This window comes from Pelodiscus sinensis, unplaced genomic scaffold, assembly GCF_049634645.1.
Source record: "Pelodiscus sinensis isolate JC-2024 unplaced genomic scaffold, ASM4963464v1 ctg34, whole genome shotgun sequence".
Classification (NCBI taxonomy): domain Eukaryota; kingdom Metazoa; phylum Chordata; order Testudines; family Trionychidae; genus Pelodiscus; species Pelodiscus sinensis.
The window spans coordinates 6,156,490-6,177,330 of NW_027465849.1; the positions used below are offsets into that span (position 1 = coordinate 6,156,490).

At 58.1% G+C, this 20,841-nt stretch overlaps 1 protein-coding gene across 1 annotated transcript in view; it reads right to left on the reverse strand.

Annotated features, from left to right (window-relative positions):
- PPP5C (protein phosphatase 5 catalytic subunit) overlaps positions 1 to 20,841 on the reverse strand; it is a 49,633-nt gene that overhangs the window by 13,232 nt on the left and 15,560 nt on the right. The window contains exons 2-9 of the mRNA XM_075915268.1: positions 19,748 to 19,989; positions 15,845 to 15,992; positions 10,472 to 10,593; positions 10,048 to 10,113; positions 7,528 to 7,626; positions 6,770 to 6,875; positions 3,114 to 3,256; positions 2,742 to 2,829 (exon numbers count right to left, since the gene is read on the reverse strand). Coding sequence (XP_075771383.1) covers positions 2,742 to 2,829; positions 3,114 to 3,256; positions 6,770 to 6,875; positions 7,528 to 7,626; positions 10,048 to 10,113; positions 10,472 to 10,593; positions 15,845 to 15,992; positions 19,748 to 19,989 — 1,014 coding nt within the window. The remainder of the gene's footprint in view (positions 1 to 2,741; positions 2,830 to 3,113; positions 3,257 to 6,769; positions 6,876 to 7,527; positions 7,627 to 10,047; positions 10,114 to 10,471; positions 10,594 to 15,844; positions 15,993 to 19,747; positions 19,990 to 20,841) is intronic.

Here is a 20,841-nt window from a genome sequence, read left to right on the forward strand (position 1 = left end):
CCTAGCCACCGGGGCTCTCTGGTCTAGCAACATCTGTGATCCTGCTGGGCGGGGATGTTGCTGGACCAGAGAGGTTCCAAGACGTGTGGTGCTCTACGGACACAGAGGTGTTTTCAGGCTAAACAGAGGAACCGGCAGGGGGTCAAAGGGCAGGAGGGAGAAGGAGCCAAGAGTTACACAACGTGCTTTTCGAGCGTGAGGCCACCGGAAGGAAGCTAGGAACAAGGAACAAAGCATCAGGTGACGTGGGGCTCGGGGACCACGTTCTTAGCATGCCCAGCCAGCAGCGAGTACGAAAAGGAACAGGCAAGATCCACACTCAGCACTGTAGGCAGCCAAGCGGGGGGAAAGTAACAGTTTAACAGTGGCTGCATATGGGGAGCTAACTGGAACTACTACCCGAGCTGGAGTGGAGCCAGGACACCCTTGTTAAAGAGGGAAAAGCTCAGGAAAAGTTGTGTCCTTAAAACAGTGGTCTCCAACCTTTTTAAGCACAAGATCACCTTTTTAACTTAAGTGCAATCCAAGATCTACCCGAAACCCAAATCCCCTTGTCCTGCTTCCTTTATGCCCCTTCTCTGAGGCCCTGCCCCTGCTCACTCCATCCTCCATCCCTCCCCCCTTACTTTCACCAGGCAGGGGGAGTGGGTTGGGTTGAAGGTTCTGGTCTTGGTTAAGGGATTTGGAGTGCAAGATGAGGCACTTGACAGCCTCTTGGCCAAACCAGTCAGGATCACCTGTCAGTGGCTCTAAGATCTACCATAGATCCCGATCGACTGGTTGCTGACCACTGCCTTAAAACAACACGTCCTGCAGCACGGCACCCCCTACAGCTCTGCTCCTGCAGTACCAGCCCCACTGCCTGCGGCACGGCGCCCCCTACAGCTCTGCTCCTGCAGTACCAGCCCCACTGCCTGCAGCACGGCGCCCCCTACAGCTCTGCTCCTGCAGTACCAGCCCCACTGCCTGCGGCACGGTGCCCCATACAGCTCTGCTCCTGCAGTACCAGCCCCACTGGCTGCAGCACGGCACCCCATACAGCTCTACTCCTGCAGTACCAGCCCCACTGCCTGCGGCACGGTGCCCCATACAGCTCTGCTCCTGCAGTACCAGCCCCACTGGCTGCAGCACGGCACCCCATACAGCTCTACTCCTGCAGTACCAGCCCCACTGCCTGCGGCACGGTGCCCCATACAGCTCTGCTCCTGCAGTACCAGCCCCACTGCCTGTGGCACGGCACCCCATACAGCTCTACTTCTGCAGTACCAGCCCCACTGCCTGCAGCACAGTGCCCCCTACAGCTCTGCTCCTGCAGTACCAGCCCCACTGCCTGTGGCACGGCACCCCATACAGCTCTGATCCTGCAGTACCAGCCCCACTGCCTGCGGCACGACACCCTCTGGAGCTCTGCTCCAGTACTGACTCGGGGTGGCCACCTACCACCAGCCCCACTTCCTGCGGCACAGCGCCCCCTACAGCTCTGCTCCTGCAGTACCAGCCCCACTGCCTGCGGCATGGCGCCCTCTAGAGCTCTGCTCCAGTACTGACTCGGGGTGGCCACCTACCACCAGCCCCACTTCCTGCGGCACAGCGCCCCCTACAGCTCTGCTCCTGCAGTACCAGCCCCACTGCCTGCGGCACGACACCCTCTAGAGCTCTGCTCCAGTACTGACTCGGGGTGGCCACCTACCACCAGCCCCGCTGCCTGCAGCACAGCGCCCCCTACAGCTCTGCTCCTGCAGTACCAGCCCCACTGCCTGCGGCACGACACCCTCTAGAGCTCTGCTCCAGTACTGACTCGGGGTGGCCACCTACCACCAGCCCCGCTGCCTGCAGCACAACAGGGCTCCCTTTCCCTAGTTCTCGCACCCAAGCACTGACAGCACATGGCTCTCCTTCGCTGGGGCTGGGGTGAAGTCATCCTACAGCAGACAGTAGAAATCTAAGAGACTGGCTCGCTGACACTTTGAACTGATGATTCTGTCCTGCTGAAGCGGCAGGGTCCCCTGGACTCCAACGCAGGGCGCGTCATGAGCACTGGGGCTGCCCTGGGTGACTTCACAGGAGCTGGTGGGTTTGAAGGCAGAGATCAGTTTGGCCCAGAGTGTGACTCCAGCACTGAATATCAACTCACCCCAGTGTCTGATGGAAAACACTCCACTTAGTCACCCGCCCCTTGCGCAAACAAGCCCTGGAAAGTATTCGGCATGTGTGCTCACCCTCCAGTGCGGAGTCACTCCTCAGTCTGTGTGTTCTCATATTTATTCACCCTTGTTTCAATGAGCCCAGCTGTTGGGTTTCCCTCTGCAGCCTTGGACAGGGGCCATGTTATCTGGCCAATCTTAATTCCCTTGCGCTCCTCAGTCCTGCCTCTGTAAACAGTGCGGTACTTCCTTCCCACGTACACCCTGAGCTCGGTTTCCAAAGCATGCTCCAGCACCCCACACCAGCAGGCCTCTAAGCCCGGGCCCATGGGATGTAAAAAGTGGCAGGGGAGGAGGATCTGGTGGAACCAGAGGAAGGGGGAGGGGCAAGGTCCAGATCGCCGAACGGGCGAAAACACCAGTTGATGAGGGGCGAGATGGATTTGCCCCGGGAAGGTGCCCATGTACTGCAGGGACGGTGCCTCAGGATCCCACGGTAGAGCACCACAGTCACCAAACGGGGTCTGGCTGGGATCAGGAAACTGTCCCGCCTCCCCACTCCTTCCCCAAGTGCCGGGCACGCTTCCCTGTGCTGACCTGAATCCGGAGGCTGCCGATTCCTCTCGATCTTCCGGATGTCGTCCAGGGTGACCCCGTCTTCGCTGAAGAGCCCGCCGTGCATGATCTGCCAGGGAGCACAGCGCAGGTGAGGGCTGGGGAGAAGGGCTTGTGCAGGGCAGGCCAGAGCAATGAACCGGCCCTAAGCCTCCACACCCCCTACTAGGAACAGCCGGGAAGGGGAGCTGGAGCTGTACGACTGAGGGGCACTGAGCAGGAGTGCCCGGCCAGTTCCCTGGGAGGTAACGGTGGGACTCAGCTAGATCTAAGCCATGGAGGCGGCCAGGGTTACACACAGGGACTCGGGCGACTCTCCACACCCCCCGCCCCGGTGCTGTGCTCAGCTCTCACCAACACTTTGCCATTGATACACTGCGCCAGGGGCAGCCACTCAAAGACCTCGCTGAACAGTGCAAACATCTGGGCTGTGTATTTGGCTTTCACCTCCCCCTCGAACCCGTAGATCTGGTTCATGTTGTCCGTCTCGTGATTCCCTGGGGGCCAAAGAGACGAGGAAATTAAAAAGGAGGCGGCTGACGGGAGACCGGCTGAAGAGGGGAAAGCCGCCCTGCTCCAGCTGACGGCCCAGCTGTTGCCCCTTCCCCAGGGCGGGGGGGCAGTGGGGTCTGAGTCACTCACTGCAGCACGGACCCCAGAACCGGGGTGAAAGGGTCAACGTGGCTGATCCACAGGGGACTGTAGGTAGCGGCCATATCTCCGGTCACTGCCGGGGCTCGCGGGGGCTGTTCTCAGGCACGCACATGGGCTGCGCCCGGCCAGCAGACCCAGCCCGCATTCACAAGGGGAGAGGGGTGTTCCAAGGCCAGACTCCAGCAGCGCAGGCCAGAGATCACCCGCCAAACAGGGCAGCTTAGCCATGCACTCTCAGCCACTGGCTGGACGGCCCTTGGGGTTCATGTTGTCGTCGAAGCTCAGGAGAGGGGCACCTCTTCAGCCCTGCACTGCCCGTCTCCCTCGCCTGAGCGAAATTCATGCAGTGGCCGTGAAATCTGGCCTCCCTCACGCCAGTACCTGAGTGCCTCCTAGCCCTGAACACAGTTATCCTCACAGCCCTGCCACGGGGCCAGGCAGGACCAGTGTCGCCTCTCGCAGGACAGGCCCCAAAAGATCGGGGGACTTGCCCAAGGACACAGAGAGTCTGTGGCAGGCTGGGCCTCGAACCCAGGTCTACCAGCTCCCTAGACTTGTGCCCTAAACACTGGGCCGTTCTCCTTTCCTCACAGCAGACTCTGCCAAGTCCCATCTGGCTTTCCTGAGTTCATAGTGATCAGCCAGGACTGGAACACAGGACCTACTGCAGCCAGGGGCAACTTAGGAAGAGCGCCGCGTGAGCAGCCTTCTTCATCCCAACGGGCCGCAAGATTGTGGGAACCAAGGTGGCCTCCCAGAACGGGGCATTTTGCTAATGGCGCCAGCATACCTAGAATTTGTGGGGGCTGCTGAGAGAACCATTTTGATTGGACACAGAGGGAGCTCATCCAATCAGCACGCACCTCACAGCCCGGGACCCCGGTGTTACGCGTGTGTCACGTTAGTAACACCAGCAGGGAAAAAACGACGCGGACAGAAACCAGCGGCATCTGGCAGCCTTGCGCGTGGGCAACAGGACACAAAATGTCTCGCAGGCCGCACACAGGGCCCCGGTGGGAGGCCCGTGGCCCTCGGGGGACAGGTCGCCCGCCGCTGCCCTCTGGGGAGCAACTCCAGAGTGCCCCCGCCGGTCAGCTGAAAGCAAAAGTGAAGGAGCGACTCCAGCACAATCGGTCAGCACCCAGCCGGGAGACAAATATTTAACCCAGGGCTTGTCAGCCAGGCAAGGGCCTGACAGGAGCCCCCGGTGCAGCTGGGGCGAGACATTCCCACCAGAAACATGGCGCTAGTTTGGAAGGGAGTCGGCCCTGGCCCCAGATCCTGGGGGATTCTCCAGCAGTGGCTTTTTTAGAATCAAGCAGGATTGTCTTTGAAGGGATCAGCTCGGGCCCCACAGGGGTTGCTCCGGGCAGCCCTGCAGCAGTGGTCACCAACCAGTCGATCGGGATCTCCCGGGAGATCTTGGAGCCTCGGACAGGAGAACCTGACCGGTTTGGCCAAGAGGCTGTCGAGAGCCTGCACTTCTGCAGCTCTTCCCCCCACTGCTGTGCACCTCCTACCCTTTGCCTTGCAGCTGCCTCCGCTCCCCGCCCGGAGCCTCCTGCTTGCTGTGCAGAACAGGGAAGGGATGGGGGGGGGCACTGATGTCACAGTGCCCCCCTCCCGCCCTGTATCCTAGCTCCAGAGAACGGATGTGGGGGGTGCAGGGCTTGGGATGGAGGGTGTTTGCTGGCTGCTTTTGGGAGCGGTGCAGGGCCAGGGCAGGGGGGAGCCTGCCTCAGCCCCACTGCCCACCCCCTAGGAGCCACCTGAGGTCAGCAGTGCCCAGCTGGAGGCAGAATCCCAAATCCCTGCCCCACTCATGAACCCTCCCCTGCACCCCGAGCCCAAGCCCCTGCCCTGAGCTCCTGGACTCCCTTACAGAGCCTGGACCCTGAACCCCCTCCTGCAGCCCAAGTCCCTGCCCCAGGCTCAGCTCAGAGTCCCCCTCACACTCCAAATCGCTTAGCCCAAGACCAGAGCCTGCGCCCCAACCCTCTGCCCCTGCCTGGTGAAAGGGAGGGAGGATGGGGGGGATGGAGTGAGCAGGGGCGGGGTCTCAGCGAAGGGGCACAAGGGGGCGGGGCCAGGGTATTTGGGTCGGAGGTAGACCCTGGGTTGCACTTAAATTCAAGATGCTCTAGAGGGAGGCAGGCCGGCCGGGCGATCACAGCTCCCCTAAGCTTCCCATGAAGCCCCACACGAGGGCTCAGCGCTGCAGCAGGGAGCCATCTCTCCCCCAACCCCACCTCAGCCAGGCACTCCTCCCAGTCGGCCCAGCAGAGCCGCCCAGGGAAGCCTGAGCCACAACCCCCGGCCCACCCTGAACCCCCCAGTTCTGTACCCCCAGCCCATAGCTCCTCCCCAAACCTGGAGCCCTTTCCTGCTCCCCAAAGCCCTCAGCGCCAGCCCCACTCCAGACACTGCACCCCCAGCCAGAGGCCTCACACTCCTGCACCCCAACTCTCTGCCACAGCCCTGAGCCTCCTCCCACACTCAGAGCCCCTTGGCCCCACAACACAACTTTTGTTGTGCGCACCAATAGGAAGGTGACGTGTGTGTCAGCCCCTCCACACTGGTGCACATAAGAAAATTCATTCCGCACGGGGCAGGAAAAAGTTAGAGGGACCACCCCAGGCCCTGGAGGAACTTGTCATCGGCCTCCCGGCTGCGCCTCTCACAGGCGTCTTCCAGCGGCCAGGCTGGCTGGCGAAGCGCTGCTCCTCAAGCAAGCATTTAGCTGGGAGGGTGTGCGTGGCAGCACCTGTGTCTTGCTCCTGGCAGGGAAGTGGTGAATACAGCTGTTCAGTGGTGGCAGTGACAGCGGGGCCACTGGACCCGAGTTCCCTCGTGGACGGGGGGTGTCAGTTTGTGGGTTTAACACTTTCCCCAGGCTGGGCAAGCAGATTTTGCCATTGAGCTGGTGGATTTTGGGGCCCGTTTGGCTGGGCGGACTGAGCTTTACAGGAGGGTGCACTCGGGTCTTTGCAGCTGGAACCAGGCGATGCAGCGGCTCGGAGACCGACCCAGCCCCAGACCAACGGAGAGGGCCCAAGATAGCTGGGAAAGCGGAGGGAAGACGCGAACGCCCGAACATCCAGGAAACGCCGCATTTCCACGAGGAGTCCCAAGAGCCTCTGCCACGGGAAAATCCCAGAGACAGAAGGTGGATCTGGAGAGGCCAGCTCTGCTCAGCAGGGGAACTCCAGGCCTGGGTCTCAGCCCCAGACCAGCCAGCGGAGGGGGTAGCTGGGGAGTTCTCGTCCCAACTGGAGTATAACGCGGGGCTCTCCGGTGGCTTCTGCCTCCCTCCCCCCCCCCCCCCCCCCCCCGAGGTGGGATGGGACTGCACTTACCTCGGAGTAAGTGGAAATGATCTGGATATAGCAGCTTAAAACCGAACAGCGTTAGTATCACCTCCACCGAGAAGGAGCCGCGGTCGACGAAATCCCCATTGAATATCTGCCGAGGGGGTTGGCTCAGGAAAAAGGGCGCGTGCACACACACTTCTGACCTAAACCTAGGTCTCCAGCCCCCAGCCAGCAGCCCTGGACCCCAAGCCAGTCTGCCTTCGCTCCCTTTCCGCACAAGAGCCCCCTGCCCAGTCCCACTCAAAGGCCTGACCGATGGTGGGTGACCCCCCCCCGCCCCCTGAAAGCATCTGACACCCCGAGGACAACCCCAGCACCCCCAAGATGTAGCTTTCTCTCAGTCCCAGACCCTCCGAATCAGGCCTCCTGCTCAGAGTTCCCAGCTGCCCCCCCCCCCTTTCCTGCCTGCTTCGGGGGACTCTGGCTTCCCTGGTTCAGACGGGATCACTAGCCAGGAAGTGCAGCCGGAAGCTCTCCCGTGGCAGGGAGGGGCAGGTACCGGTGGGTCTGACCCACATCGAAGACACAGCAGAAAAGGCTCAAGCCAGGACAGCCCCTCTGCTCTCAGGTTCGATCAAGGAAGGACCGTACCGCGCATGGTACAAAGGGGGAAACTGAGGCACAGGGAGGGGCAACAATATGGTCCAGCACTGGAACCTAGGCCTGTCTCCTCCTCTCCTTACAGCGCGCCTCCGTCCATGCACATCCCATGCTGGCTGCAAGGCAGAACCCGCCAAGGATACATAGGGGTTCGTTTCAGACGGCAGCCCATTTAGTTCAAATATATTCAGCAAGTCGTAATACTGGCCGTGGGTGTCCCCGCAAATGGTGATCTTCTCGGTCTGGGAGGAGAGAGGGGAGACAGGAGGAAAGCGAAGCCCTAGTCAGACAGAGCGCCTCTCCTGGCAGGATCCCACGGTACTGGGCCAACGCTAGGCACAGAAGTGTCAGAAAGTTGGCCTAGCTGGTGGGCAAGTGAGGAGAGGAGGGGCTACTCGGCTCCGCACACCCTGCCAGGGTCCTTCGAAAGAGGAGAAAGCTGGCAGCCTTGGGGACAATTTACCAAGGGGAGTGGGGAGCTCTCTATCACCAGCACGTTGAAAACAGGAGAGGGGGGTTTCCCACAGGAGCCGTGGGGCATGCCGGGCGCCAGACTAGACAGTCCCAGTGGTCCTTTCTGGCCTTGGACTCAATGAAGTGCCACCTGGGATGCAAGGCTTTGTCCTCCCAGTCCGGGCCTTTCCCTTCCTAACCTTATTTCTTCTCTTTCCTCTCTCCCTCCTTTCTCTTTGTCTAGTACAACGCAGGCTTAGCCGGCCAAGACTGAGCATTTTGCGACCCTGCTGTAAGCCTGGACCAGAAAGAGGCAGCTCAAAGCAAGACTGTGCACAGCCTGATGTTATGAGTCTGTCAGGTCTCAGAACTTCTGGCTCCATCTTTCTCCGGCAACGAGGCTGCAAGTGAAAAATCCACCCCAGCGACAGAAGGTGCCTTTTCTGTTTTTCCTGTTCTCTGCTCTTCCCTCTTGCGGCTCTTTGTCGCTTCCTCTTCTCTTCTAACAGCAGCAGTAGCTGGGCAAGAGCATCTCAGCTACCTGTGTCTCATTTTCCCCAGAAGAACTACCAACCCTAATCCCATCTACAAGACAGTCAAGACGGCCAGTTTCTCAAATCTGTCCCGCTAAAGGGAACGGGACCAGGAAAAGCCTGACTTCGTACTTTGCATTTCAAGTGCTCACCCCGGTTCCTTATTTTCTGTCGCTTTAATAAAAGATTGAAATGATAGGATATGACAGAGGTCTAATTAAATCACAACAGGTATGGAGAAAGCAGACAAGGAAAAGGTATTTACTTGCTCCCAGAACGTAAGAACAAGAGGTCACCCAATGAAATGAATAGGCAGCAGGTTTAAAGCAAAGTTTTTCCTCACACAGCGCACAGTCAACCTGTGGAACTCCTTGCCAAAGGAGGTTGTGAAGACCAGGATTTTAACAGGGTTCAAGAAAAAACTAGATATAGTCACGGAGGTGAGGCCCATCAAAGGCTATTAGCCAGGCAGGGTGGGAAAGGTGTCCCTAGCCTCTGTCCAAGGCTGGGAACGGGCGATAAAAGAGGGATCACTTGATGATTCCCTGTTCTGTTCACTCCCTCTGGGGCATCTGGCCCTGGCCACTGTGGGAAGACAGGACACTGGGCCAGAGGGACCTTGGTCTGAGCCAGTCTGGCCGTTAGGATATTTAGCGATGCGTTTGGTGAGCACTGCTGGGGTCCCCACATGTTTAATGTCAGACAGTTGCAGGGATGGGTTAATACTTTTGGCTCACTGGGCCCATATGCTCCATGTAAATGAACCCATCAGCAGTGGAATGCAAACCTCCGGGGCTGGACCACTGCACGCCCTCAGGACACAAAGGTTACATCTACACTGCACACTTTTCAAAACTGCTCGTAATAATGGTGCAGTGTAGATACACCCAAATGGAACACTGGGTCCAGGGGGACTGGCAGGAATTTAGGGAGCCAAGGTGGGCGAGATGGTAGCTTTTATTGGGCCACCTCACTCCTCCAGGATCCTGACCCTATATGGCCCCAATGACACTACAGCCAGGAATTTAGGGAGGCGGGCTGGGATGGCACACGCCCAGATCTGCCCTGGACATCCACGAGAACAAGCCTTACTGTGGTGAGGAGTCTCGTGGGTTCCCTCATCACCATGCAGGAGAAAGAGGGAAGCGCTTAGCTAGAGGGGAGAACAACGCTTATTTCAAACCACCCCGCCCCTTTGTGGGCTCTGGCCCTGGTTCCTAAAGCCAAGGGGAGGCCTGGTTCCTACAGCCATGGGAGGGGGAGGGGGCTGGTTCCTACAGCAAAGCACAAACATGCTTCTAAGCCTCCCACTCCAGTCCCGAGAGGCCCTTCCACAGCAGCTTGGACACTCTCCCCTGGGGAGAAGGGCTGGACACCGAGGGAGGGATCCATGCGCAGCAGCAGAGCACACGGGCTGGCCCAGGGCCAGTGCAGGTTAGGTGGGGAGTCCAGAGGGGGGGGGGGGGGAAGCGTAGGGCTATGGCTCTCCTGCCCCGCACAGCTGCTCCTGGGGAGCGCCGGGGCGTTCTGGCCCCCAAGTTGCCTTTCCAGGGAGGGGGATGAAGCCACCGGAGCCTCCGCTCATGCAGCACTGCGGGTGTGAGAGGCAAAGCCACCTCCCGACTGTACCAAGCTCGGCCTGGGGCCAGGCCCCCCAGCGCGGAGAGGGAGACCCACCTCTTTCAACGTGGTTTCTACTAGAGTGGGGAGTTTGAAGAGCACCTCCTTCACCTGCACCAAGATCTGCCCAAGGGGAAAAAGGGAAAAGTTAGCACGGGCAGGAAAGGAACGACACCCCTCCATCTCCAAAGGCAATGGGCAAGTCCCTGGCCTTGGGGTGGGGGAACGCGGGTCCCAGCATGCAATGCACCGCCTTGCCGGCACAGAAGCGCTGCATGCTGGGACGTGTAGTCTTGGTGGACCCTTCTATGTTACAGGGTGGCAATGGAGGCAAGCCAGCTCCGCTTTACCCCCTGCACGTCTGGCCCCCTGCCGCAGCCGTTCTTGCCAGGAAAGAGGGTGACAGCTCCTTCCGAAGAGGGGGCGAAGGGCTCCCCGGGAGACTCAACCCCACAGCAGGGCAGGGCAGGCAGGCGATTACCTGATAGGCACATTTCCTGTGGAGTTTCTTTTGATCCTTGTACCACTGCATTAATTCCTTCATGAACGCTAGCGTCACCTTCCCGCTGTGCAGCTTGGGGCCGCTGTACTCGTCCTCAATGGCTGGCAGGCAGAGACGAGAGGCAAGCAGGATCACCAGTTAGCAGCAGAAAGGCACCCAACCACCCGGAGCCCTGTGGGCACTGCCCTCAGGCCTCCACGGCTTACACCGGCTGCCTGCTTCCAGCCAGCTGTGCAGGATTCTCTCCTTAGAGCAAAGGCTTCCCAGGGCAGCGTCGTCAGGGGCCCGCTTCCCACCCCAAGGAGCATTTGACACCTCCTGGGAGGAAGCTCCATTGGCTCAAACAGGCCCTAGAACCACGGACTCCCAGCTGATGAGACGACAAGCCACTGGCGGAGGAGACTGACCTGCGACCCGGGGAGCCGACAGCCTCCACGGGCCCCTGGTAAAGGAAGCGGGATGGCTCTATGCCCCTGGAAGGGGCGGGGCCTTGGACAGAAGGGGAGGGGCGACCAGCCTGAAGTGTCACTCAAAGTACACCGCGCCGGCCCCCAGGTAGCCACACGGCACCCCCCTCAGCTTTTAGTGCTGCCCAGTGGAGCACGCCGGTGGCAAATTAAAGAGGCTGGGGCTCCAGCCGCTGCTGTGGTGACAGTTGGGACCCCGGGAAACTGCCCCCTTTGCCCCCCACCCCCATGGTCAGCAGGCCTGCCTGGGCCAGGCAGAGCAGTAGATCGGGGGCTCGTTTGGGGCACGGGGGCTGCTCTCGGTTAGGAAGCACAGAGCTGAGCTGAAGTTAACAGGTGGGCGGATGTGCCTGTGGCTGTTTGTTTGGTATGAAACTGGCCCCTGGATTCTTTAAGTGCTCCTCTCCCCTTTTCCCAAATGTCGACCAGCGTGGGCAAGTAACCGCCAGAACCTGCTCTCGAGAGAAGGGGTGGAATCCCCGTCTGCTCCCGGCATCAGATCCAGACCCCACATCCTGCGGGACAAGATGCGCAGCCCCGCACAAGTCAAGGGGCTTACCACAGCGGTATGGGAATGGACTCCGTGCAGCAGGTGAAACAAGGACTTTGTGATCCCTCCCGGCAATAAAATCAAGGGGTTTTTAAAGGACCCCTGAAAGGGTCCGAATTTCCAGAGCCCTCCCCTCCCCGTAGCAGGAGAGTTTCACAAAGTCTGGCCTGGGTGATGTTTCCCTAGGACTCTTGAGTCACCAACACAGGGTTCCCTGCAATCTTCCAGCTGGAGAGCTATTTATAGCCGTGCTGGGGAAAAGCTGAGCTGTCAGCAGCTGCCTCCCAGCTACTGCTTGGGCTTTCCCTGTGTTATTATGTGTGTGACTGCAGCTCTGTGGAGCCCAAGCCAGGCAGCCGGCATGGCAAGCAGGAACGCCGGGTCTATTCCAAGCAGGGCGTGTCGAATCGACACACTCCATGACTCCTCACTGACCCGCATGAGCTGTTTCACCTCCGGGCGAGGGGGCTCGCTACAGATTGCAGAGTCAGGTCTGACTCAGAGGGCCACAGAGTCAGCGTGGAGAGCCCTGGTAAACCAGAGCTAATCAGCATCTCTCGGCCAGCGAGAGGGCGCCACGGTGTGGGGCAGGGCAGGCTATCTACCACGAAATGCTGGCGAACGCTGTGCCAGCCCCCTTAGGCAGAAGGGCCAAAGTGATGTACAGGGAGCTAAAAGGCCCAGATCCAGCCAAGCCAGGACTCTCCCCAGGGCAGGCACTGCGGAAGACAGTGGCTGAAACTAAGCGACTTAATGATCCCTCCCGGCAATAAAATCAAGGGATTTTTAAAGGACCCCTGAAAGGGTCCGAATTTCCAGAGACCTCCGCTCCCCATATCAGGAGAGCTTCACAAAGTCTGGCCTGGGTGCCCAGAGGGCAGCCCCCAGGCTAGCTAAGACAGGCTGCTAGGGCATGTCCTGCCCAGGAGCACCGCAAGAGCAGGAGGGCACAAAGTGGCTTAAAGCCACCATGGCAGCCCGCAACTCTCAGCAGCATTCCTCCTCCCCGCACCATGGCGCAGACCACGATGCACGTGAAAAAGGAGTCACCTACTCCTGCCAACACCAGCCCCCTGGCCCATACCCCACAGCCTTCACAGTCCTCTCCCCGCCACCGCACCCGGGGAAGGACACTCAAGAAAGACCCTAAAACGTCACAGACTGCACAGGGCTGACACTCCTGTCACACTGGCTGATCAGGTTAACCCGGGGTCAGGCTGACAGGCAGCAAGGAGGAAGCGGTGAACAGCCCTGCTCTTGCAAATCAGACGTAGGACATTAACATGCATTTAAATAAACAAGCTTGTAACCACTCGGCTTCGCTGGAATCCTGCGCGTGCATTCCTCTCCAGCACCGCCCATGCCGCTGCACAATTACACACAAGCGGGGTGTGGGATTGCAGCGTGAGATCACACAGAGCAGAGGCAACACAGAGGTCACATCTCGGAAGCTGTAGCCAAGTGTGCAATTATGGCAAGGTGGCCACGGGAAAGGAAGCAGCGTAGGATCACGGTCTCGGAAAGAGGCAAGTCTTCGGGCTCGAGGGTACGCGGTTTAAAGGCAAGGTGCTCACAGGGCAGGCATGGTAGAGAGTTAATCTGTGCCTGTGCCGCCCTGCCCTGCCCTGCCCGGTATGTAACCGCTGCAGCCTCCCCTCCTCGTCTTTGTGCGGAACAGCGTGAAGCCCCAGGTGCCGGGCGCCGCTTTGCAACATTTGTCATTCTTCATTGTTCGCAAGCTGCAGGCTCCCCTGCGGGCTGCAGCTGCCACGCACCTTCCCCACCAGAGCCCTCAGCTAGTCCCCTTTAGGGAGGTAACTGGTTAATCAGCTAGGTTCGAGCAGCGCCCCCTCCCCCCCAGCCATACTGCAAGCTGCTACAGCCTGGCCATGCCCACCGTACCAAGCTGCAGGTCGCTTCAGCTCAGCCGCGCCCACCGTGCCACACTGCACGGAACAGTGTCTCACTCCAGCCCAGCCAGGGCCACCCCGATTATGGGGCTAAACGGGATTTTATGTCCCTGGTTCCGTTCTGTAGCCTTATGGCACACCCGGAACCCTAACTTCTCCTCCTCTTGCAGGCAAACCCAGACTCCTGAGGTTAGCCCCTCCCCAGGCCCAGGCCTCGCTAAGCGACCTTAGGCCAGCTGGGAGGCGCCCCTCACGAAGCGCCAGCCAAAGGGAACGACCTGGCAACGGGGTCCCTCTCCATGACCCAGAAGGCGGGTTTCATCGACAGCTGGGAGCAGTCACGCTGGGCTCCCTCTGGCGTCCCTCGCGGCGACGAAGGCTGACAGCCGGGGGGAGGCTGCGATTCTGTCCCTGTGCTCACACTCGCGGCCTACAGCAGGGGAGGCCGTGGCACTAGGTGTTCAGAGCCAGGGCAGATGTCAGAGAACCTGGTTTCTAACTGTAACTCTATCCCCCGCCCCACACAGGCCCTCTGGCGTCTGTGGAGCAGGGAGGGGACACGGCAGCTGTAGGGAAGGCCCTGTGGTTGCAGTGGGTTTGAGTCACCAATAAAACCTGGACTCGGCCAACAAGCAGTGGAGGAGCAGCCCTTGGCCCGTGGCCCTCTCTCTGCAGGGCACCTCCCCTCGGGGGAAAGCCCGGTTCCTATTAAAAGATGTGTCAGGAATCCAAGGAGGAAGGACCCGGGAGAGATCTCTCTGGCCTTCTCCATTCTCTACCTGCTGGGATCCTATTGCCTTTACACAACGGGGAGGGCGGCTACAAAACCCTTTCTGCTCATCGCCTTGGGGACGAGGGAGCCGCTCCCCTGGGATGCCATGAGCAGGAAGGAGCCCCGAAGTCCGTTGGCGGCACAGCTGAGTTTTGGCATGGACAGGGGGCTCGCTCCTCTCTCCACCCGATTCCCGGCGTTCCCAGAAGCGCTCTCCCCCAAACTCCTCCAGCCTGCCCTGCCCGAGGACACTGGGCGTGCTACCAGCTGACGGGGAAGGAGAGGAAGGCAACAGGAAGAGGGCTGGATTTTCACTGTGCATTTCCACAGCAAGCTGCAGGGGCTCTCCCCAGCTGGCAGGGGGGCTGTGAGGAAATCTCTGCCCTCGTCTCCACCGGATCTACTCTTGGTTACTCCGGGTTGTGCTGCGTTAGCTTTACCAAGAGCTGAGTCCCGGTCACGAGCTGTTCTAAGCGTGGGGACGAGCTGCCCTGCACCCCGCTGGAGCCACGAACGGGACTGGGGAGTCGGGAAATTGGGTTCTGTGGCCAGCTCTGGAGAGAGGTGGGATGCAATGCTTAGATCAGGTGACAGAGCTGGGACTCCCGGTTCTATTCCCAGTGCTACCACAGACTAGGGGACCAAAACCAAGAGCCTGTCTGTGCCTCAGTTTCCCCCATACCTCTGAAGCCACAGATACTACCTTCTTCTCAGGGAGCTGGGAAACTAGTGTCTGATGAGCACTCTTGGATCTTCAGAGAGCAGTATTGGGACAGCGAGCCCAGGGAGGGGCAGAGCCTACCTAGGAGGCGGCTCAGGAATTGAACCCAGCTCCCCAGTCCTGAGCTTCAGCCTCCAGCATATTGGTGCCCCATAAAACAAAGCTGGGAACAAGGGCCTGTCTCGTGCCCGAGCCGTTTGCTTCGCCGCCAGCGAGCGCACCGGGACGCCAGGTGCCGAGGAGAGAAACTGGGCAACGTGGATACCAGCCACGGGGAATCAGCTTCAGAGCCGACAGCCTTTCAACCGCTGCCTGATCCCTAGCGCAGCCCAGATGGCCAAAAGCCGCCCAGTCGGACTTGCACAGCAAAGGCCCTGCACTTGTGTGCGACTGAGACGTCGGCCCGACCGGGAAAACGCACCACTCCCCCGGCGCTTTGTCCCCTGGTAAATCACCTGCACTGGTCAACACTTGGGCTCTCTCTCCAGCTGGAATTTCTCCGGCTTCCCTGCCAGCCGTCGGTTCCGGCCTGCCTGTCCCCGCAGACGTCAGAGCCCTTCACTTCCAGGGCCATTTCAGGCCCCTGCTGTGCTCTCAGCCAGCATCTGCCCGGAGATCCTACCAGACACTTCTCCAACAGGTTCCCTGGCTTTTTCCATCCCTTCGAAAGTTCTGCAACATCCCTTTTAAAATGCAGCACCAGAGCCGGCCGCACGGTCCAGCAATGGCTCACCAAGGCTGGGTACGGAGGGAAAATCCCCTCCCAGCCCTGCTCACTATCCCCCCCGTTGCGACATGCGGGGTCCCGTTAGCTCTTTGGGTCTCATGGCTGCTGTGGGACAGCTCCTCCTCCAGGCTAGCCAGCTGTGCCCCAGCCCCTGTGGAATCCCCCTGCCCAGAGAAGCCAGGCCCCCGGGCCTGAGCCCACTCACTCATGCTCTCTATGTCCAGGGAGTCGACCACGGAGCGCTTGTGCTCCTCGCTGGCGATGGCGCGCTCAAACGCCTTCTGCTTCACAATCTTGTTGCACTCCTGGTACTTCATCTTGGCATCTTTGTCGTTGGGCTTCACCTTCACCACCTGGGAAGGGAGAGCACAGAGTTGCTCACAGGCCCATGCCAGGCAAGCAGGAGAAAGGGACGGGAAGGCCGACAGAGGGCTGCCAAGGCAGGGCACCGGGACACGCAAGGCTTGGCATTAGGCTAGTGGCCGGACTCCTGGGTTCTACTGCTAGCTTTGTAGCGCAGGGCACACTGCTTACTGTCACCCAGTGAAATCACAGCAAACCCCTTAATTGGCCCCATCATTATGGCTTGGGAGAGCCGAGTGGCATGAACAACACTGCTGGGGAGAAAGGGGGGGTCATGGAGGAGCCACCGTCAGACTAAGCCAGGGAGAGGCAAAGACCACTGGCATTTAGGAAGCAAGCACACAAACTATTAATGCCCAAGGGGTACAATCAGCCAAGCCCCCACCTCTCCCAACTACATCCTGTACTACATCCCTCCGGGGGACCTCACAGACACCCAGGAACCCACAAGGGTGATGTCATGCTCGGGGTCTACTCCACCTACCCAGGAAGAAGAGATGGAGGAGGCATTTTTTAAATAACTCTCAAAATCATCCAAAGCGCAGGATTTGGTGGTGATGGGGGACTTCACCTACCCAGACAAATGCTGGGAAACTAACCCAGCAGGGCACAGATCATCCAGTAAGTTCTTAGACTGCACTGGAGACAATTTTTTATTTCAGAAGGTCGAGAAAGCCACTGGGGAGAGGCTGTTCTACGGTTGATTTTAACAAATAGGGAGGAACTGGTTGAAAGTTTGGAAGAGGAAGGCAGCTTGGGTGAAAGTGATCAGGAAATCAGAGTTCTACCATTCCGTAGAATCACGAAGGGAGTACAGCAAAATAGAGACAATTAATTTCAGTAAGGCAGATTTCAGTAAACTTAGAAAGCTGGTAGGTAAGGTCCCATGGGAAGCAAGACTAAGAGGAAACACAACTGAAGAGAGCTGGCAGTTTTTCAAAGAGACATTATTAAGGGCCCAAAGCAAACTATTCCACTGCGTAGGAAAGACAAAGTATGGCAGGAGGCCACCTTGGATCAACCAGGAGAGCTTGCTGATCTAAGCATCAAAAAGGAGTCTCATAAAAAATGGAAACTTGGTCAAAGGATGAATATAAGCAAACAACGCAAGTATGCAGGGGCAAGACTAGAAAGGCAAAGGCACATAATAAGCTCCATCTAGCTAGAGACATAAAAGGTAACAAGACGACATTCTACAAATATGTAAGAAGCAAGAGGAAGACCAAGGACAGGGTAGGCCCTTTGCTCAGCAAAGAGGGAGAAACAATAACAGGAAACGTGGAAATTGCAGAGGTGCTTAATGACTTGGTTTCGGTTTTCATCAAGATGAATGGATGGTGACGGGATGCCTAACATAGTGCATGCTAGTGGGAAGGGGGTAGATTTAAAAGTTAAAATAAAAAAGAAGAACAAGTTAAAAACCACTTAGAAAAGTTAGATGTCTGCAAGTCACCAGGGCCTGATGAAATACATCCTAGAATACTCAAGGAGCTGATAGAGGAGGTATCATGGAAGTCAGGAGAGATACCAGAAGACTGGAAAAGGGCAAATCTAGCGCCCATCTATAAATAGGGAAATAAGAACAACCCAGGAAACTACAGACCAGTCAGTTTAACTTCTATGCCACGGAAGATAAATTCCTTAATTTCTTGATCCATTATCTGCAAACACCCGGAAGATAAGGTGATAGGTAACAGCCAGCATGGGTTTGTAAAGAACAGATCATGTCAAACCAGTCCGATAGCTTTCTGTGATAGGATAACAAGCCTTGTCCATAAGGGAGATGTGATGTATGTGGTATACCTAGACTTTAGTAAAGCAATTGATATGGTCTTGCATGACCTTCTTATCGATAAACTAGGGAAATACAACACAGATTGGGCTACTATAAGGTGGGTGTATAACTGGCTGGATAACCGTTCTCAGAGTAGTTATTAATGGTTCACAGTCATGCTAAAAGGATATAACAAGTGGAGTTCTGCAGGGGTCAGTTCTGGGACTGGTTCTGTTCAGGACCTTCATTAACGATTTAGATATTGGCATAGAGAGGATGCCTATTAAGTTTGCAGATGATACCAATCTGGGAGGGGTTGCAAGTGCTTTGGAGGATTGGGTCATTACTCAAAATGACCTGGACAAACTAGAGAAATGGTCTGAGGTAAATACGATGAAGTGGAATAAGGACGAATGCAAAGTGCTCCGCTGAGGAAGAAACAGTCAGTCTCACACATACAGAATGGGAAGCGACTCTCTAGGAAGGAGTCCTGCAGAAAGGGTTGTAGTGGACCACAAGCTAAATATGAGCCAACAGTGTCACACTGTGGCAAAAAAAGCAAACATGATTCTGGGCTGCATGAACAGGAGTGTGGTGAGCAAGACATGAGAAGTCATTCTGCCGCTCTACTCTGCGCTGGTTAGGCCTCCAGTTCTGGGCACCGCATTTCGAGGAAGATGTGGAAAAATTGGAGAAGGGCCAGAGAAGAGCAACAAAAATGGTTAAAGGTCTAGAAAACATGAGCTATGAGGTCAGACTGAAGGAACTGGGCTTGTTTAGTTTAGAAAAGAGAAAACTGAGGGGAAATGATAGCGATTTTCAAGTATCTAAAAGGATGTTACAAGGAGGTGAGAGAAAAATTGTTCCCCTTGGCCGCTGAGGACAGGACAGGAAGCACTGGGCTTAAACTGCAGCAAGGGAGGTTTAGGTTGGACATTAGGAAAAACTTCCCACCTGCCAGGGTGGTTAAACACTGGAATAAATTGCCCAGGGAGGTTGTGGAATCTCCATCACTGGAGATATTAAAGAGCAGGTTGGATAGAAATCTCTCAGGGATGATCTAGCCGGTGCTTGGTCCCGCTGTGAGGGCAGAGGACTGGACTTGATGACCTCTCGAGATCCCTTCCAGTTCTACAATTCTATTTTATGATCTCCAGTGCCAGGATCTGCTGCATCCCTTCTAACCCAGCCCCCAGGCTCCGCACGGCAAGGGCAGGTCCCTCGACAGAGTCAACGGCTTTTGAGCCTGGCCCGATGGAGCCTGGGGTCAGTCTGTCAGTGAACTGGACCTTTGAAAGCACAGCAAGGATGGGACATAAATGAACTGTAATGGCTTGGGGTGGGGCGTTTCCATCCCGCGATGGCTGACTCCGGATTGCCAGCTCCAGTCAAAGGCGGAGAGGCAAGCGTGCTTCCAGCCAGCCGGACAGGTATCACACCAGCGTCTTACAGCACCATATCAATACAGCCCTGCAGCGAGCTCAAGAGGGGGTGAAGAAACGGCCCCTATCTCTGCATCATGCAGCAAAGTAGGGTGTGGAGCGCCATGGGCACGGGCCTTGCTCTCAGCTGCAAAGAGCAGGTGGGACGTGGGCACATGTAGGGGAAGAAAGAAGGCGGCGCAGGAAGCTGTTTTTCTGGCCCTCACGGCACCTTTGGGAGCCAACCCACGGGACCGCCACCTTTCCCCAGGGAGACTGTTCCACAGCCTAGCAGGCCTGACCGATGGCAAACATGCCCCAGGACGGGGGCTGAAGAGTCCTCGGCTCAGTTTCATCCCACTCCCACCTGTGCCCCACCCCCATCCTTGCTACAGATGCCCTCCAAGGCTCTTTCTGCTCTCAGCTGCACCCAGGTGACTCCCAGCACCCTGTGGTGGGCGGCCAGGTGTCACCACAGGCAGGAGGCACACGGGGCGTTGTGAAGTCGGAGGGAACCCGGAGCACCGCACCGCCCCCTGCTCGCACTCACCGTCTCGTAGTCGCGCAGGGCCGCCTTGAACTTGCCCAGGGCCATGTTGCTGGTAGCCCGCCGGTAGTAGCCTTTGATGTACTTCTTGTCCAGCTCGATGGCCTTGGTGGCATCGGCCAGGGCGTAGCCATAGCACTCTGTCCGCAGGTAGGCCAGGCTGCGGTTGCCGTAGTAGATGGCATTGGTGGGATTCAGGTCGATGGCCTCGCTGTAATACTTCACGGCATTCTCGTAGTCCTTGCCTGGGGGAGCAGGGCAGAGACGGGGGGGAGGGGTGTCAGTGGGCTCTGGGGTGAGTAGAACCGAGCTGCACCGAGGGACTTGGGAGACAGGAGCATTCTCAGGGGGTAACAGATCCATTCGGGGGCAGCCATGGCAGGAAGAGGCTGCCCACAGCTCCCAAGCGCTGGTGGGGGTCGAGGACACGAGTCAGCAGAACTGAGGTTCCCCACCAGCCAGGCTTCCAGAGGGCATCCCAGAGCATCTTCCCCTCTCCCGCAGCGCCGCCCCACTGTGAAGTTGGCAACTAAGGGCCCATCATAAGCCCCAGGACTCCCCACAGCCCTCCGGGACCTGCATTTCTCCAGCTGTGAAGCCCGCCCCCCAGAGCTGGCTCCTCCTTCACCCGCCAGCCCGACGGCTTTGCCAGAATACGACCAGGGAGCCCATCATACCCCACCCCCCGAAGCAGAACCACACAATAGCAGGCTGGTTGGCCCCGCTCCGCAGAGCTACACCGGGTCTCAGACAGAAAGATAAAACCTCTGAGTCTTCATCATCTGCCCCCTAGCCCCTCAGAGAGGCATTCGGGGGCACCGTGGAGGAGAGAGAGAAAGACCCTGAAGCAGAGAGCCAGGGGCCAATCAGCAAAACCAGGCCATGCTAGGAGCCAGAGTCGGGCCCTGTCTTCCAGCAGTCCACAACCCTGGCAAAGGCACTAGGTCAGGGGTGGCCAACCAGTGGCTCCAGAGCCACATGCGGCTCCTTGCACAGGTACCAAATCCAGGGCTGGAGCTACAGGTGCCAAGTTTTCACTGGGCCAGAGGGTGCTCACTGTTCAACCCCCAGCTCTGCCCTAGGCGCTGTTCCCCTCC